The 20,542-nt window shown below is 41.2% G+C and overlaps 1 protein-coding gene across 1 annotated transcript in view; it reads right to left on the reverse strand.

Moving 5' to 3' along the window:
- Window positions 1-20,542, reverse strand: part of LOC124181306 (zinc finger protein 423 homolog) — a 78,353-nt gene that overhangs the window by 56,085 nt on the left and 1,726 nt on the right. Inside the window, exons 2-4 of the mRNA XM_046567740.1 lie at window positions 15,723-15,803; window positions 13,972-14,031; window positions 2,764-2,835 (exon numbers count right to left, since the gene is read on the reverse strand). Coding sequence (XP_046423696.1) covers window positions 2,764-2,835; window positions 13,972-14,031; window positions 15,723-15,803 — 213 coding nt within the window. The remainder of the gene's footprint in view (window positions 1-2,763; window positions 2,836-13,971; window positions 14,032-15,722; window positions 15,804-20,542) is intronic.

The following is a 20,542-nucleotide window of genomic DNA, read 5'->3' on the forward strand; positions in this document are numbered from 1 at the left end:
TCGCTGTTGGGATAACGCGATAAATTGCACGCTGTGGTCTCCTATATCGCATGTCACACAGAAAATCCCATTAAAATGAACCTCCGCACATCTTTCCTTACAATTGTGCAAATAAGCTGCGTTACAAACTGTCAATTTTTATGGATCAAATATCAAATATTTCGAGATTTTCTACAGTAAATCTACAGACCCGGCTGTCATTTTAAATCGACATGTCAAAAACCTGACATCAGACAATCATGAAATACATGACTCGAAGTTTAATTACAAAATTCTGAATCCGCTGTTTTGACGATCAAGCTATTTTGATTTCAGAATAGTTCCAAATTTCCAAACGTGTGCTACACTTTTACGATATCTTTACGATACACGCTTCTCGAAGTAAGACTTCCGTTTCAGTGGACGTTCAACTTTTCACCCTTGAAAGAATTTTCTTCCGACTTATTCACAATCATAATCTCAGAATTACCGCGCCAGGATCAGACCAAGGGAGAAAAGAAACCGCCAACGATGTAAGGAGAGTTCTTCAAAAGCTGTTTTTTCTCCGTCACCTTATACTTCCAAAGCTGAAAGATATCGTGATCGGTAAAGTTTGTTGACAAAAATGTTCGCCCAATCGAACGAGCCTATTTAATTTACCGCGACTTTCTCGAGAAACTGCCGCACGCCTATCCGTTTGAGCTCACCACACAGAGTCTATCGATGCAGCGACGGAGGGTGGAAAAGGGTAGAAAAGGGGGAGAAGAGGAGAGGAGAGGAGAGGAGAAGGACGGATCCGCTAAAGGGGCACGTTTATGTCCTCCCAGGAGTCCGCTAGCCGGCAACCCTAACTTGTCTATCCAGGTCCACAGTGACGACCCAGAAAGCCGTAGAGGCACTACCAAACGCGGCGGTCCGTCATCCGGTCTCTATATACTTACCATGAAACGGCGGACATGGGTCAACCTTCGCCGTCCCATCGCTCATAACTTCTTTATTATCTTATATTCCCGAAATTATCACGCCGACTATATACCTAATCACAGCCACCGTATGCAGAACGACTCCTTCTCTCCTATCCATGATCGATTCCAATTCGAGTGTCAAATTTCGGATTGACCACTGTCTCGAGTCTCATTGGTAAAAACTGTCGACATTCCGATTGCCTCTGATTCAAAATTAGTATGCATCGGTATTTTGAATCTTTGGTAATTTCATCAGGATTACCATAAAACTTGACATTTTTACACTGTCAATTTTCCCATGTTTTATGGTGTCGATAACAACTGTATTCCCTGGACGATTTTGTAGTAGGAATTGAGAAGTATGTTACAAAATTTCGATGTTACGAGATTGGAAGAATCCCGGTATTACGACTGATTGTTATTTTCGACGATATTAAGAAATTCACACAAACTAAGTACATTTAAAGTCGGTAAAAGAAATATATCGTAAGACTTGTTCTCAACTTTTATCAAAGATCAAAATAACCAACGATGAAAATGGTAAGAACCAGCATATTTTGAACAAGTCAACTCATAAATCAAGATCGAGAGACCATATAAACCATATTCCACTTTTATATCAAATTTCCCTGACCACTCGAAGCGTCTCGAAATTAAAACTGGTTTCCCGTATTACTGCCATTTTGATTAATCAAGCCGTTAAAAAATTTCAACTATCTTGAATCTCGTCCGTTTGAGAAGATGGAAAAAAATAAAATCTTCGCAACATCAAAAAGGCCCGACGCGGCCCGAAGATGACGGAGTTGGTTATCGGATGACGGATAATCCGTGACCTCCACGGTGTTGAGGGTGAAATTTTCGCCGGCAGATATACGGGGTCGTAAACGTCCAATTTTGGTCTAGCCCAAAGCCGCGGTGCCGCAGAGCGAAGAGAGCCGTCCGTCCGTACCTACATTCGATATGTGACAATCCCGGGAAGCCAAGCTCAGCGTAAACGCGAGCCAGGTATTACGTCATAGTGGTCAGTCACACTTTGATGTCGCACTAAAACTCTGGCCGACCTATCCGGGCCCGAGTGGCGAAACTGCCCCTCGTCCTTCGGACGGGACACTCGAAACCCCCGCCAATCCACTCTGAGATCCTCTTCCTCGGCCGGTACCTAATGCAGCGTAATTTTCACCGCCCTTGCTCTATCTCTTCGCCTCACCGGGGATGTGACGAAAATTTACAGACTTCTACCTCCAGTCTGCATCCCAACCGTCCCGAAAAAATCGTCATTCCGAGCTTCGCGGGCAAGAACCTGATTGTGAACTCCTTGACAGTTACTTTTCTAAATACACGTAGTAACGGGATCGCGTTTGCGAGTCTCATGATGCGTCTTCATTTCGAGCCATCGAATTCGCAGATGATCACGGTTATTGTAGATTTTATACATTTGTTTCAATAATTTACATAAGCAACGTGGCTCTATATAATTGAATACATTGAATTATACTTCAACATGAAATACGCTTTTCAAAAGACAGTTGAATATGTAAGAATAGAAGTTGAGTAGGAAAAGATCTAACCCGTATATTCAAGATTTCTACATGATCAATTGGGCTTGTGTGTCTAGTACGCTTAACAAAAACATATGTAGTTTTTTAGTGTCGCATGGTGCAGATGAGTTAAGAATATAACAAAAGCGGTCACTGTTAGTGCCTCGATTAGTATCTCCGAAATATTTTGATCCGCGTTTGGTAACGGCGGGGGCAAACTAATAAAACGCGATCACTGTTATTATGCCAAAATGTTTATTACTGTATTGATAAACACTCACCACTGTCGAAACTGTTCTGATTCTCCAAGTCAGGTCCTTGTAGAGAAGGCGGTCCATCTTCTTGGAGATACTCTGAAAGCAAGTAAGCACAAACTAACTCGACCTGATTGGTGTTGCGTTTTGAAAATTGTACAAAAGCCAAATTCGAAAAACTGTAACGAGTAAATAACGCTGAAACCTCTTTTTTCACGATCGAGTCAAAAACGAACGGATCGATGCGTTGATAAAAATCCGAAGCTCGAGATCTTCGACTCGACGATTCGAAATGACCGGAGTCGATTGAAATTTGGTAAAATATCGCACATTCAATTTGTGGGAAGCGTGGTTTCGGGGTTTCTGGGGGAGGTTCCGCGTGTATCCATGCCACCTAACCTGCGTAATATCCATTGCAAAGGTGTGCGACAGCAGTGCTCTCTACGCCACGGCCACAATCCCGAGGGATTGAGCTGGGTGATATTGGCTCTCGCATCGCCACATTCGGGGAGCGTTGATATCGTCGACCAGGAGTTTCTCTCACTCTCTCTCTCTCTCTCTCTGCGCCAAACCGGCTGCTTTGCGTCCCGAGCATTACCTTTAATTCCTGCGTTGCGTTGCGTCGCGTCGCGTTGCGTCATTTTGCGTTGAGTTACCATCATAGGCAGAATCGCGATTACGCCTTGACAATTTAACCCCGCAGATTCTCCCCGTGCCTTTATACTATTTTACGCGCCGCATGCAGCGTGGGAGGTCGCAAACGGAAATGAAATATCCGCGCGCTTTGATACTTCCTCTCATTGAGGGTCGGAATCGAGGTTCAAACACTCCGTGGCATCGTTAAAAAGTCAATCCGTATATGACTGTTGTACGTATAGGTATGGAAACGTTTTTTGAATTTTCATTAGTTGATTCAACTGATCGAACAATTTGGTATTCAAGTTTTACACGACCTTGTTTAAATTTGAAAATGTGTACAGTAGAATAGCAGTGACAATATTAAGGACATAGCGAAAAGAAAATTGACACTTTTTCCTTGTTAAACGTTTTTTTCTGTTTCAGAAAGAATTGCATTCAAAAGTCCCGCCTTCGCGTATGCATGAAAAGCTTCTTTCTTGAAAAATCTACGACCCTGCAAAGATCAACTTGTTCACTCCTCTGCGAACGTACGAGTAGGTACATTAAATGAAGTGATATCTCGAAGCCTGAACTTGCCAAGTTCATACCAGTTACCAATTTTTCATTCTGTCATCACGACAGACCAAAAAGTCAACTTTAACCACCTACTCGATACAATCAGACGTTTGTACGAGCTTCAATCCTCGACTTCACGCGCACTTCTTCGATCTCACGTTTATAATTTCACGACTTACGTCTCGTCTCATCGTCATTGGAACAAATCATCACCAAGTACAACACGTACCATATATCGGTTAAAAATCAACCTGTTATCAATGTCCATGGATCCACTTATTAACCACGAGTCAATACCATCCTAATTATACGTCAATTCCTCCAAGTGTGTAGTTACAAGGTATAAGGTTTGACATAGACGGGTTATCCAAGCAGGTATACGTACAACTATATAGATATACACCTATGATGTTACAGGTTTGCGCGATGTCGGAGACCGACCGGTTTGGTTTTGTATTAGCATGTAACTCCTGTAGGAGTCGAAGTTGCGATGGGTTGCGGATGGGAGAACCCAGTGGGGTGGGGCTGGGGGTTTCGACGGGCGGCGGAGGGCGGGAGGGGGAGTAATTACCTCCTTGGGGAATCCCCCTCCGTTCTATACCCACCAACGGTATAGCCCCGGTACGGGCACAGAGGTTCCCCACTGTTCCCCTCTGCTCCCAGTGCACCCGAGGGACTCCCCAGTGGTTCGCACAGCGGTTCTCAACCGCCGTTTGCTCATCTTTCATTTTCACAGGGGATACAGATTTGTTTTTTTTTTTTTAATTATTATTATCTTTATTGCTTTGGAAATTATCAAGCAAACTATCATCCCGAACTGTTCGAATCGCTTCTGATGTCCTTCGTCCTTTTTTTCGTTCTTCCTCTCTTGAAATTATTATATACAATGGATGATTTTTTTTTTGTTTATTTTGTATTTTAATGAACTTTGGCAAGTTTAAAGGTGTGATAAAGAGATTCCAGAAACTGTCGGTTTTGTTTTAACATAACGCCCGATGCGAAGGCAACGTGGGAAATTTAGTAAAAATAATTCATTACGTACACCTTGCAGGTTCTTAATTGCCATCTGACACGGCAATTATTCCAAAGAGGGCAATTTTTCATTTTCGTTTATTTTCACATTTTAATGCCAACTTCGGTACGCACGTGATGCGCCGACGAACTTAGTAAGCCGGATGTGAAACTTCATGTTTAGTGGACACGTCACATGACGAGCCCTCGAAACTCGGGTTAAACGATTAGCTTGTCGTCCGACATTCGGACCTATTTTTTATGCAACTGTAATATTCAACATTCTACAGCGAAAACCGTCGAACTAAATAAAATTATAGAATAGTCACAAAGATGATAATAATTGAAGAATTTTTTTCTCCCAATTAGAATGAGGCAGCTTAGTAATTCAGGTAAATTCGGAGCTTTCGATTTTATTTCGGATGTAAAAATCGTTCACGTTTAGAGAAATCTAAGAAGCTTTTCTGGACCATTTTTTCTTTCCATACATGAAGAATCTTGCAGCAAAATTTTGACGTTTAAAATCAATGTACGTGATAAAGAATTTGATAAAAAAATGTTTGCCCCACTATTTTCAAACGATATTTTCAATGCAGTTTATTTTAAATCATAGTTGTGCCATTAATAATCAAATTGATCGATCGACATACCTTTTTCACGCTATCAGATCACGCAGTCATAGTAATATACAAAATGATAACAATTCATAATTGCGATAATCTTACAATCAACTTGCTAATGAATTTTAATCAAAATTCTTCGCTTCAATTATTCATTTAAAAATCGAATCAGTCAAATTGCTTGATGACCAATTTACTATATGATCGTTTCTGCATTCTATAACGTTCATCGCAAAATTCTTACAATTTGCCGTAATATTTTATAGACACTGCTAGTACACTTTGTATTTCATAGCAATGAAAACTGGTCCGCTTTTAAATTGCAAATCCGAAGGGTCTTCAGCTGTCGGTTTAACAAAGCATCGAAGGCCCCCGATAATGAAGGAAGAAAAACGCGGTCGCGTAGAAAGTGGAAACAGCCTGTGGCTGATCGGCCGTTGATGGCTACTACTGATTGCAAGACTGGCGAGAGGTCTGACCTGTTCTCGGTTGTACTACTGCGTGCAATACGAGTGCTGCGAGGGAAAGTAAAATCGAAAGTCGGATTGTAGAATCCACGCCGCAAATAGCGGAAGCAAAATTGAACGAGTAAGTTTGACAGATTTTCAGTCGATTCGAAAATGGGAATGAAAATTGTGGAAAAGGAACGGGTGAAATGTTAAGAATTTCAAAACTGACGATCTTCAACGAATCTGAAATTTATGAGAAAATTTGAAATTTGAACCAAACGAAAACAGAGAAGAAAAATGAAGAATTGACTGAAGTTTTTTTTAAAACTTCTACCGTCATTGATTTGATTCAGCGTAAAATTATTCGGACCAATAATTTTTATCCACAAATGAACCGACAATTATTTTAATTAACAAGATACCTTTTTTTAGTGCGCTTATGGTGAAACGAAAAAAAAAAAAACTATACACGGGATTGCGAACTGCAATATGAGATACGAAAAAGAAGCTGCTGGGAAGAATTTATACCGAATAGAGTATTTTTTTATTTTCAAAATTTAGGAAACAATACCGAAAGGATATTTGCGACGTGCAAGTTTTCGACTCGTGTAAGAAGGTTGGATCAGCAACGATTCGGCGACACCCGTTATAGGAAGAGCCGGCATCCCTACACGGCACTGTTAAGGGCCAGCTTATCCCACAGGGACCACACAAACAATAGCAATAGGCAATAGCCCACTGGCCGCCAGCCCAACTCTCCACGATCCCTCTGGGAAAACTTTAATTTCTTTCTCCGAAAGATGGCCGCTTCTTAGATTTACTCTGTTAGTCTCGAAAGATTGGGTCACCTCTGGGAGGCTCAGCCTACGCGCTCACACACACACACACACACACACGGACACGCTTACATATACATATACGCATTGTATTATAGGCAAGCATTATACCGTTAAATCGTAAACAAATTAAAGAGTCATATAATATATATATATATATATATATATATATATATATATATATATATACGTTTATAAGAATATTTGGGGTTTGATAATCGAACTAAAATTGAACGATATTGTAAACAAGAAGAAAAAGGAAACAAACAGAGGAATAATTTTTGCATTTGGTAAAAATCCTCAAATTACGTATAACGGAAGAAATAAAATTACTACCACTGTTTTTGACAACGTGCAGCAGCAGAGGATTAGAAAATTTCGTAAAGTTGGTATGAAAAAAAAATTAATACAACATATGTATATAGTTTTATAAAATCACAATCCTGTTAGATTACGTAATCGTTGTCCCAAGAATCTTTATTGCAAGGATGGTTAAGTTTTACAAGATTCTTTCCATCTTTCTCGTTACCCTCAACGTGCTCTTCGGCTGGCGGTTTAGATATGAATCCGGAAAACCTGCGCGGTTTTATGGCAAATAAAAGAGAAATTACAAAAATAAATAAACGAAGAGAATTCACTGGATTTAATTATGTATGTCAATCGGGTATAATTGCGAGGAAAGATGCCGGGCCGTTTTTAACGGCGATCCGAATTCCCTGCAGGCGTTGCAGCTTTGAAGCCAATAAATGTTATATTTGTGTAATAACGAGCTGATGCATCTCCAGCGGCGGACTAATTTCTTGTTTTAACAACCCCCGGAGGTTCGAAGGTCTCTTATTACCCGGCAGCGGAGGACGAACACAGGTGTGCGGCCCCTTTATGACTTATGCTACTTTTACGAGGCGCGGAGCACCTGCAGCAGGATCTTCCTCATCTCGGCTTCCTGATCCTGCAGGAGCAATGGGATGTTTTTATCCTTCCCCTTGTTTTTCCGCACGTTTGTTTCTCCACCACCCGCCGGGATTTCGGCCTAAATAATATCGTCGGTGATTTTCGTTCCGTCAAACGTAACGAGGGATGACTTGACGTCACGAAAAGTATACTCCGAGAGAACATAGGCGCCGTTTATCGGCTGGGGAAAACGGTAAAGGGGGCCCGAGGACCAAGATATTAACGCAAACTTTCAGACAAATGACAAGACGAAGACACGTGACGCTGAAGGGACTTTCTTCTCGCGAGTTAAAACTTACTCGGACTTTCGCTCTGGCTTGCGGCTTTTCTCTCATCTCCGATTATCGAGGTTGCATTCCGCGGTTTTTACCTCAGATTTGACTCGGAAGTTTCCCGTGAAATTTAATCGTTCATCACAAATATTTTCTCCACACACTCTATATTCGAATAAATTTGTGACGAATTTATAGCTTCATTTTCAACCCGTTCGACGATATTTTTTTCCTGTTTTTACATTCCTTCGAATCAAGTTAATGCTCGGTATTTTTTTCACTTTCCTATTTAAAACCCTTCTCGTGATGAGAATTTTTTCAATATTGAGAATTTCTGTAATTTGAACTGAGAACAATATTGAATCGTCAAAGTTGCAAATACAAATTTATCGTTTTGAGATGTAGTGGGAAAAAATATTTTTCAGATGAAAAACTATCTGCAGAAACGTGGTATTTTGATTTTTTTAAAAATTATTTATTTATGTACGAACTTTTAAAAATATCTACGTAAACTTGGACCAGTTACTATTTGACTTACAATTATGTTCATTGCACTCTTAATACGGAGTAAAAATGACCGATTAACTTTTCTTCTTTGATTCATCTTCGATTGTAGACCATTAACGTATGACGTAATAAATCAAAAACTGGCTATTCTGTAAAACAGGTATTAAAAAAATTTCAACGACAAATAAATCACGATAATTACGTTAGCCGTTGATCGCGCGGTGTTCCAGCAGGTTGTTCAAAATTAAGCGAAACTCATATCGCGGGCGGTGTGTTATTTCAGCGGGCGTCTTTGGGTTTCCTAGACTCGTTGCCGAGGCAGGATTGCCCGCGGCTATGTGGCGCCTTTATCTTTCAAAGTTGCCCAACTTTTACGACACAGACTACCAAAGCACTGTGGCACTAAACTACTCTAGAATTATTAACTACGTTTCTTCCGTCTTTGGACGTATAATGGGGAGAGGGAAGGGAGAAGGAAGAGAGGAAAAGGGGAGTGAAGGAGCTTTTTCGTTTTACATTCGGCCCCGAGTTTTCCTCCTGCTGCAAGTTCAACGCGAAGTATAATATAATCGCGGGAAAGATAATTAGAAGCTAAAAATTTAAAAAACGAAAGAAAAGAAAAAAAATCGGAACATTATGACCAAAGAAATTGATGCTTGAATGAAATTGAAGAAGGTTTACGAAATACTCGTTCGGTTGTCTTGATAATATGGAATTTTTCATCGATGTCTGGGTGAATGGATAACGTTGAAAAATTTCGCGATAAAATATACGTCATATTTTTCATCGATTAGGAAAAAAAACGAGTGAAATACAGTCTTGTATGAATGAAATATTGTATCGATCAACGAAATTGCTTATCGCTATAAATTTGTGCTCGAAAAGAGAAAAATGTGTACTTTTTCGTACAGATATTAATACATCAGAAACATAGGAATATGAATAAAAAGTTATTGCGATGCGATACAAATTTAACATATGTACCTGTTCGCGTACGACAAAGCAATAAACAAACAAACAAACAAACAAGTTAAAAAAGAAAAACAACGAAAAAACATCATAAAACTGCGATTTCAGAGAAAACATTCCGCAGCAAGATGTCCCCAAGCGAGTTGCGTTTTAATTACGTGCCCCGGTGCAAAAGTGCGGTCAGGTCATTACAGATCCGAGTATATAATGGGGTTGGTTGGAAGCTGTGCGGATCGCGGCCGAGGACAGGGGTGCAAAAGCTCGTAGCACGTCACTGTAAACGTGGACAAGCCCCCGGTTCACCGGCGATAGTTGTTTCCACGAGCTGCTGCTGCTGCTGCAGGAGGGAGAGGGAGGGAGGGAGAGAGAGAGAGAGCTGAAAAGAGAGGGTGAGAGGAAAAAGAGACGGAGATAGACGACGGGTAGAGGAAGAGATATTCCCCAGGGGTACGTAGCGCTGTGCCACGGCTGGAGGCAGCTCTGTCTCACCTGGGACACCCTTATTCATACATACATCGAAGGCGGTACACTCCGAGCAAAGAGCCCGGTTGTTTTTCTCAATACCCGACAGTTATACAATTTTCCCGAAAAATTATGCGTCCAAAAAGAGAATCGGTAGAAAACTAAACTAGAAATCTAAAGCGAAGGTTTACGATCTATATGAAACGCACCAAAAATTCGGTTCCTGCATTTATATCGTAAGAGTTACGAAGAAAGAGGTTATGTCATAGCCCGTTTCGGGATTGAAAAACATCGATGATAAACGTCGAGGATTTCTTTCCTTCGCTTCAACGTTGCGGGCGAGAATATCTCACGACAGTTTGCTGCCGCATTTAAAGTATTATAAGGTTCCATTAATCTATTTAGCGAGCGAGCTGTACCGGGAATAGATGCGGAGGCCGCGAGGGACCCAGCGGAATGAAGAGAGCGGAGGGCAGGGAGGTAGAGGGGCGAGGGATCAGAGGGGGAGGAGGACGAGGGTGGCCCCAAGGGGATGCTGCGCTCTCCTCTGGCGCTGCCGGCACTCCGAAACGTCGGGGGAGGAGGGAACTAATCAGCGAGGCGCATGCGCGCCGGGCCTCTCCGCGGTCTCTGGGGAATCCCCTCGGCGTCCTCCTGACGCCCCGCAACCCGCGAGCCACGGAACACCGCGGCAGCTACGCGACCGCCAAGGTACAGGACCTTCCAGCTTCGAGGACGCGGAATGCCGTCGAATTATGCCTGGATGATTATCGCTACGACAGGGATCTAACGATAAATCTATTTTTTTTTTTTTTTACCATTTATTATTAGTATTGCAGTTCGATAGAACCTCGACAGCTATTTGTTGTTGAACCTGCATGAAATTATCGCAATTTATAGTTACAAGATAATAATATAACACCAGAAACCTTAAAAAAAAATTAAAATAATAAAGGACTGTACAGTAATCAGAATTGGAAATTTCACTCGTGTTCTCTTCTTCGAAGTAATATTTTAACCCACGTGTAAGGGGCTGTCCGTAAACCACGTAGCCAGTTTAAGAGGGGGTGGGGATCTTAGTCTGCGATACGTGGTTTTATAATTTGATGCATTCTAATTTCGAGTGATCTCTTTTGTAGTCACGAGTTTCAATGACGTGCGTTCGTGATAGGTAGACTGGAAGCTCAGATTGATTATCAAGAAAAACCTGAGAACAATTCTTTTCCGGCTAATATTGATTAGCATGCGTGGCTAGTCCCGCCATTCGTTTCTTCGGATATCTTACGATTAGAGTAATAAGAAATTCAAAAGAATGATTTGTCTATCCTTTTTTCAATGTTCAAAAGTGTCCAAAATAGAGTTACGTAGTTTATGGACCGATACCTAATACCAGTGTGTTTGGATACGAATGGAAAAAAAAACTTAGTTCATACACGTTTTTAAAAATTTTTTTAAAAAAATCGAAAGTTATCACCATTTTTGAACTTAACAATCAGACTTTTAAAAGGAAATTTGTGTTAAAAAATTGCAGGGATCACATTATGCGTAACAATAATTGCGTAGCTTTGAAAAATATTGCGCTATTTCACGATTCGAGTTTTCTTTTTTTATTTTTTTCGCAAGAAATGCTAAACTTTTTCCTATTGACAAAAATTGCGACTTCTTTGAAAAAAAAAACAACATTTTATCGAAACGTTCTCGTGCCCATTGAACGAAAACTTTAAACACGATACGACAGAATTTGCAGATCCTGAAGATTGAAATTTTCTCCTTACTTCTCGACTGGATTTCAAAAATTCCGAATCTTTATTCTTATTACTGACTCGAGGTCGTATAACAGAAATGAAGTACCCAACCGTATTCAATACCGTTACACCGTCACGGGATTGAAAATCTTTCGTGTGCGAGTATATATCCGTAAGGTAAGTAACTGCAGCAGTGGGAATCGACAATATTTGGTGAATAATTGAAAACGTCTGACAGGAAGTTCGAAGCGGCTCCTCCTCGCGTATATAAGTATACTATATAAGAGTGAGGAAAAATCGAAGAAAGGAAACAAGAAAAGAAAATAAACAAAAAAAAAAAAAAAACGAAAACGAAAAACTATGAGAAAAAAAAAATTCACCCGCTTTAATAAGGCGTTTACGCCCCCCCCCAGCAGGGTAACGCGATTCACACCCCCGACCCTCGATGGCACGGCACGACCCCGGTTTGCCTGGCTGGCGTGCAGAGCGCATGAAACAGAGCGGATAATTCCCAAGATGGTGTTGAACACACGCGTTTATACCGACCTATCACTTTTACACAATTCGCACGGTAAACGTGAAAACGCATCTATGCTTCTGTACGTTATACGTATATCCGGTGTAACACGTGTACGACTAGTTTATTAGCATCCCCATGCGATTACCACTTATTGTACGATGTATCCTTTATTCAACAAAACACGCACCTGTAACGATTATTTTTAATCGATCCTTTTTCATAAGGCGTCCCTCAATTTATCCTCAGATCGTTATACCTGACTAAACAATTCAATTTGTTAACATGGAAATCGAAAGTGAAATATTTAGACAAAAAACAGGAATAACGCAGCAGCCGTTAACATGGTTTTTTTTTTTTTTTATCTGAATTCTGCAACGCTACGGATGGGAGTATTGAAAAAAATTATCAACACATTCATTATTACGTAAGAATTATTTATAGATATGCGAACAGAGGTGAAGTTTTGGCTTCTGTTATATATACGAATATACGTGTAAGCGATGTATCGGTTACAAATTTGGGGGATGAACCTCTATAGCATTATATTATATTTTGCAAACGTGTTTTGGGCGTAGGTGGAAAGTTATAACTTTCGAGGACCCAATAAATATTTGAAGGAATACATTGCGCCCCGGCAGAAGAAAGGAGTTTGATGTTTTCAGGTAGGTAGATATACCGGATTCCCCCGGGAAGTCGGGTACTCCTTAGGGACTCGGCCCCGTTCGAGCCGGTTCTACTTCCAAGTAATATAAAGTATGTAAGTGTATACCTGATGAAAGCTAACTCAAAATAATAACATCCCGTCCGGGTGTAAGCGAAGAGAGCAATCAGGCGCTGCTTATATATGTATATATATATAGGTATATATATATATATATGTGTATATACCCTGTAGTACCTGTATGTATATATCTCGCAAACTCAAACGGAATGAGGTAACGAAAGCTGATTTTAGGAAGAGTGAGAAAGAAAGAAAGAAAGAGAAACAACACAGAAACAGGTAGTCCGATAATCAAAAGCGGAAAATATCGACAACTAAACTGCCAAAATTGAAGAATTCAAAATTCGTTCGTCGTACGATATTCGAGATAATTGAAAGAAATCAATTCGGTTGTAAACAAAGAATTGAACACAACAAATCACTTACAGCGTAGTTTAGATTTTCTACATCGTTAACGTTCCCCGTTGATCGATCCAAATCACTTTTGGATCTTACAAAGGTCGAAGCTGCGGACCTTGCGCCAGGGTTAAGACCACAAATTTGATACACACACGTTGAGATAAACATGTCTGCACTTCCTGCACTTCAACGTCGAGGCTGGGTCAACCCTCGGGACTGGGGGACGCGTTCCCTTTCCCGATACCTTCGCCGCAGTGAAAGAGAGAAAATACATTCAGCGAGGACTGCGATTCGCGATCAGGGATTGCATTTCTTAAGCACCTGGGGCAAACAATGCCGGATCTCGACGCATTCGCGTATTGTTCGCATCCCGTGCACGCAGTGATAACGGCGGTCGCGAATGCCGCGTGAGATGATGCGGAAACAATGCACTTTTTCACCCCGAGTTGCGAAACGTGATCTTCTTGTCGGTGTTTTTGCACGGGTTGTAGTTTTGTTTCGAAAACACTTCATCTCAAGCTTGAATTAATTCGACAAACTGCACAGAAACTACGGTAACAATAAGCCAATTTTACTCACCGTCGGACGCTCTGCTGAAAGCTCGTTGAAGCTCCTCGTCTTCGTCCTCGTCGTCTTCCGCTGTCGTTGGGAAGAAGGTACCGATAAAAAATAAAATTGAAAGAATGTTATCGCGTTATCGACGCTGTAAGATTTTATAATTGTGGAAATGTACGAATGGTTAGAATGTGGCTAAAAGTGAAAACCAAGAATGAAAAAAGATCGAAGTAAGCGAAGAATTGTGAAACAGAGATCCAATACCTTCAAGTAGCGCCTGTGAAATTGAATTCGTTCGTTAGAACTGACTTCTTCATATCGATAAATAAATTTGAAAGTAAAAGTAAACATTTTTTATGATTTGGATTACTCAATGTCTTAAATAAAAATTTCCTACGAATGCTGATATGTCCGTATACATTTTATACGAATACAATCGAGTCGCAAAGGAAATGATCACCGAGTATATATACCTAAAACGAATCCAAAGCTTGCGCGAAGGGAATACAACAAAACATTTTGCGGAGGAACGCGTCAAGAATATAAGTGAAGATGAGAATTGAGTAAAACGGAGAAGGCATCCAAAGAAAATATAACATACAGGAACATTCAAAAAAACTGTGCAAGTGGCAAGAAAAATTTAAAGCCAACTTCCGTGACATGATGAGGATGTAAAAAAAATTCCGAAAATCCGAATAATAAGGAACGAATTGCAATGATTATCAACGTGATTACTGTCCCAGCTGCATCGCGTCTTCCGCACTTTTGCCACCTTGCGCAATAACATCGAAGATTGTGGGTTGGGATCGGTGAGGAGAGTCGCATCGTACGGGCATTGAGATGAGGACGTAACATTCGCACGGCACTCGGTACGGCAAGGTAATGGGAATATAATACGGAATACATAATGTAATATTCACATGGGAGGAGGTTGAGGAGGAGGTGCAGCATCAGAGAACGACGGGATACCGGGGACTCCAAGGGGGTCTTAAAAGCAACTGTCATCATTTGATACGTACACCTACTCAAACAAGAGCGAAAATAATCCCTAGCCGTTACGTTTCGGAAATAATATACCTTACACCACTCGCACTTTTCACGCAGTCACGTAATACGCATCGCAACGCGTGCTTCACACAAACGCAGACTCTCTTGAATGACAGATCCTTCCTTCCTTTGAACTCGTCACCGAGACACCTCCGACACTCGATTCCTCAATTTGTGCTTTCAGAAGAAGTAATAAGCCACGTGGCAACGTAACGCTTTCAATGAAGAAAATAACTCTCTATCTGATCATCTCGAGACCTCGCGGATTTTAAGCCACTTTAACCGGTGACGGGTCAGGGAACGTTTTTGGAAGACGCTTCTTCAGCTTGCAAGGATCTATTTTCTAATAGATCGTTGTACGCGTCCCAATTGCTAATCACTAAAGTTTCGATGGGTTTTGGTTGATCTACGTGAAAAAGTTACATCGGACCGTTAACGATCTGTTTTATACACAAGCAAGCCTGTAATTTTTAAACTTCGGCATCGATTATTTTCACTCTTCCTAGAGTAATTTATACCCATTACTTATAGCAGGATAGAAATCCTGTAAATATTAAATTACTCCGATCGTACTGTTCGATATCCAATAGTTTTTGCAAGAATTACGTGCAGTAATAAAAATTTTGATTCAGCCGACTAACCATTTTTTATAACATATTCCGTTGATAAAGGGGGTGCATGTCTACCGCAATTATCCTAAATGCCTAAATAAAATACTCTAAACTTACGTTTGATCGCCGAGGCTTCGCAATCATGATCCAAATTGTCCAACGCATATTGTTCGTTGATGTCATCCCACTCTTCGTCCCCTGAAAGATGAGAAAAAAATGCAAACTATTATCAACAAAGATCGAGGTACGATATTTTTCTCCTGCGGTAAAAATACAATTTTTCTTAATCATCGCAACTTCTGTTTCACGACGAAACCAACTCGGACCCGGTTTGAATTTTATAAAAAATGAAGACCGAAGAAACTTTTCTTGAAACTTGATCCTCACGATCGCGGAGGTAATTCATTAGATTCTGAAGCAGCAGCGGAGACTCGCCTCATATTTGACGTAACGACGATGCGATGGCTGGTGCAGCAAACTTGGCACTCAGATAATTAGCTGATTATTTTGGCGGGGTATAAGTTGGAGGGGCAAGGCATCGAGCTGCCTCTGCAGTCAAAACCGTGGAGCTGGATATTATGATACATCAGTCCCCAGAACAGACGGACAGACGGATGGACGCGACAGGGATAACCGCAAGAAGGGTTTGAATATTTTAAAAGCACATCGCAGGATCTGAGACGTCGAGACCCGCGGAACCATTTTGACTCCCATTAGCTAGTCTTGAAATGCGAACCAATCCGGAAAACCAGAGATCCTGACGTCCGCGGTCGGCCTAAGACATACCTGGAGGTTTGCGCAATCGTAATTCGATGTCGGAGTGAGTCGATTTCCGTTTCGTCACGCGAACCTTGTCAACCGTCCAACAAATGTTTCACTTTGATTTACATCGCGAGGTTGAAGCCAGCAACACTGACGTACGAAAAACATTGGAACGAAAATCACTGTTTCGCAATTTTTGAAATATTTTTAACGAGGAGGAATTTTCTCCGTGGTATGAGAAAGTTTTCCTTTATCACGGTTTCTTCCATTCCATATGATTCTGGAGTTGGAGTATAAAGTTTCAAGCGTTCAACCATTTTATTCAACCCGATCAGCATCTCCTTTTCATATAATTCCCGAGTATCCAGCCGACCATTTTCGCGAATCCAGACGCTTGACCGTGCCGCAATAGCTATTTGGGATTTTGGTATGCATTGGACATCGACACACGCATGCAAGTATTATAGGAAAAATTCAATCTGCCGTAAGTAGGCAACAGCAACAGCAGCAGCAACAGCAGCAATAGGAAAAGTAAACAATTTGGCGGTAAGCCGAATGAAGTCCGTGCCCAAGAGGTGGTGTGTGTGTGTGTTTGTGTGTGTGTATCTGTTATACGTAATAACCGTAAACGCAACGGGATTGGCTATCATCTTGGGCGATCCTTAGCCGCGCATGATACCGTATAAGATCGAATAAGGACTTATACATATATACATAGAACAAGGAGTCAGGATACGGCGTCCTGGAGCAGGAAACACGTCTCAGCACGTTTCCTAGGGTGGGCACCCGAGAGGAGGAACACACGCGGAGAGAGTACGAGCTCGCAGAAATACGACTAAGGACACTCTAGGTATAAGCAATCTCATCTAGCTCGCAGGTACAACGACGAGAGTCTCACTCTAAAAGGTGAATTGATATGGTATACGTCGCACAGTGTTACAGTCATAACGCGTTGTTGTGGGATCTTGGAAATGTAAGTAATTATTTAACAACAAGTTTTTGCCGTCAACGTTTCGACTCTGATTGGAGTCATCCTCAGGACATATTCAATGCATCTATTGAAAACATGTAATTGCAATACATTGTTGGTACCGAGTCGGAACAACATTAATGATATATAATAAGAAATTAAAATAGGCAATAATAAAAATTAAACGTAAACTATGTATATAGAAACACTAACCTTATATAAAGTGGTCAAATGTTAAAAACGGTGAGAAGTAATTCGATAAAATAACACAGTTATGGTGTTTAATGTCACTTTTTTCACTTCCTTTATATCCTGTCTCCATAGTTTATAGATGGTTAAACAGACGATCTGGTCAAAAAGGCAACTACTCTGTCTAAAGAAGATTGTTACTGAAAGGAGTTGGAGAGGGTGGGTGGGTGGAATATAAACTCTTTACTTGTCGAGAATGAGGGAGGATGAGAAGAAGAAAGTAAACCAATATGTATACAGAAGTGTGAAATAAGTGGGAGGTCGTTCACATCCCGCAAATGAGAAGGTCGTTCGAATACCTTATTGAGGATTAAAACAAACAGTCAGATTTCCAAACAAAATAACACTCTGTTATAAAAACATTGCCGAAAGAAAGTTGTAGGACAATGAGTAAATAGAATAATCCGTTTGTTGTGCCGAGTGAATATAGATAAGAACGGAGGAGTGATTAGAGACATAAAAAATGTGAAATAAGTGAGGAGGTCGTTCTTAACCATATAGACGAAGATTTAACCATTAAATTAATCACGGATATGGAGGCGTAGACAGTTAAACGACCTCCGCGGAAATAAAGAAATGGTACGGATTCCACGAAATTGCAACAGTAATTTCATAGAATTCGTGCCATTTCTTTAATTCTTCATCAAATGAAAATGTATTAAGAGTATTTTTGTTCAGAATTGTGTACAGAATGGTGTTGTTAAGCCTTTTTTCACGATTGAGATACACGGACTTCGATATTTGGAGATATATACGTACGTTTCGAAATGAATCAAGGCATCACCTTAACTGCATGTTTCTGCCTTGACCTGCAATCTCTCTCTCTCTCTCTCTCTGTGTCACTTTACAGAGACACGAAACTCGTGTTTGAACAAACTTTCCAGTAAACTTCACGTGTAACGCACGTTTGCCGCCAAGAGAGGAACAAAAAATTCACGAAACATCCAACAACGACAATTAACTCGAGGAATTTTGGCCGGCTGTACTGGGAATTATTGTCCTACAATGTCTTGAGACTTCTGACAAGCAGCTCGCGAACGGTAGTCTGCAAGCAGCCATTGGAAGCGGAGAGGTTGCCTCTCTCCTGGGAATTAACCCTGGGTAGCTCTGACGCGAGAGCAGACTCTCAAGGGAACTCGGGTACCCCTTCTCGAGACCAGAGCTCGAGGTCTTCTTGGTCCCTGACGTCGGGAACCGGGAGTTGAAGTTGTTCGAAATATCGTAGCCGAGCCTCGGCGCGATTTCTCCGCAGAAAACGTTTCGTCGAGACAAAGCGAAAGACCGAAACACCCGCCGTCCGATGCGTTTCGAACCGTTCCGAGGTTGCGGGAGCTCAAGCTTTTATCGTTGAAATCTAAGTTCCACATTCTGCGGTAATTTTGCAAAGATTTCAACATTCAAAGATCACCAATCGCGGTGGCAGTCGATGTTCACGATTACTGTTGGGTATAATTATGCAGCCCGCAAAACACAGGTTTCCACGATCTTCCAAGTCCACAAGGGCCTTGGGTTTTGCATGCGTAATTCTGTTGTTTGTCCAGTGTCTCATATTAACGAGATGTCTTGTAAATCCTCCGAAATATCGACTCTCGCGATACCTGCATTCCATCGACGAGGCGTATATTTTATTATCCGAAATCACGTCAATTAAAATTCCCTCCGAATCTTCCCGGAATCTCTCGACGGAGTACTAAAGGTCTGACTTCGATAATAGCAAAAGAGGGTGAAATAGCGAGGGGTGGAGAAAGAGACGGAGAGTAGGGGGGAAGAAAAAGGAAAGAAAAAGCTTCAAACTCTACGACGTTTAGCCAGAAAAGTAGGTTCGGTTAAACATGTTCGAACTTCGGTATTTACGACGAATCCTTGACTTAATACTCCGAATTTACCAAACACACGCGGTAGGCGTGTTATACTCGCGTCTTTGAATCATTGCAGGGGAAAAATATGACGTCGTAATCCACGGGCTCAAGCCGGTATTACAACGATGACACTGTACGAGTTGAGCCCTGTCACAGGCAAAAACTAACAACGGCAGACTGCGCAGAGCTCAAGTTTTAGAAATCCTACGATTAAAAGCTTAGACGGTCTGAAATTTTACCTGAAAGTTTCAGCGAGCTCGAATCTCTGCGTATTTCCATCTCACATACCCGTTTATATCGGACCTCCCTTATTTTCTGCCAAGATACCCCCGGCACGACGAATGAATATAACAACTCGATTCGTGCGCCTGCACTCGTCTTGCCCGAGGCAGCATTAGAATCGTCGATATTAATTAACAGGGTAGTAAATTAATTCGCTAGTAATAATTATGCATTTATGCCTGGCGTGCAAATTACAATCAGGGATTCCGGGGCACATGCAGGTAGGTAATGTGCACAGTGATTCGGACTGTCGCGTTCTGTTTAGATTATATGTTTACCTTCGCGATTTACTGCAGTGTAGCTACAGCCACGAATGCGTACATGCCCCGTTGGACACTCGCGTCGAGATTACTGCACACGTATGTTTATTATATACATGCGGCTAACCTAATGCAGTCCGTAATGAAATTTCCGGGTAACACGCAGCGAGCCCACCGAAAGATATTGCTTTTCCCCGCAGATACATGAAAATTGGCAAAAACTAAGCTGCTCGAAACTAAATTCGAATTTCTATCACGGGTTGACTTTAGTACATGTGGTAACTTTCAGGCGCATGACTGAAAAAAAATATTCAGACTAGATAAATCCTGATCGAAAAGAAAGTGAAATTCGCAATTCCGTTTCGAGAATTTGATATTCTTAACATCGTTTTACAGCTGCAGAAATTTAGTTAGTCGCGATCACCCGTTATATCGGAACGAGATGGAAATTCAAAGTTCGACAGGGTTTTCGGTGTGTGGTTTGAAATTTGATAGATGCGTGCAGATTCGTTGTGCTGGTAAAAGCTGCATTGTCGAGTAACGGAATACCTACGG

This window comes from Neodiprion fabricii, chromosome 1 (assembly GCF_021155785.1).
Source record: "Neodiprion fabricii isolate iyNeoFabr1 chromosome 1, iyNeoFabr1.1, whole genome shotgun sequence".
NCBI lineage: Eukaryota > Metazoa > Arthropoda > Insecta > Hymenoptera > Diprionidae > Neodiprion > Neodiprion fabricii.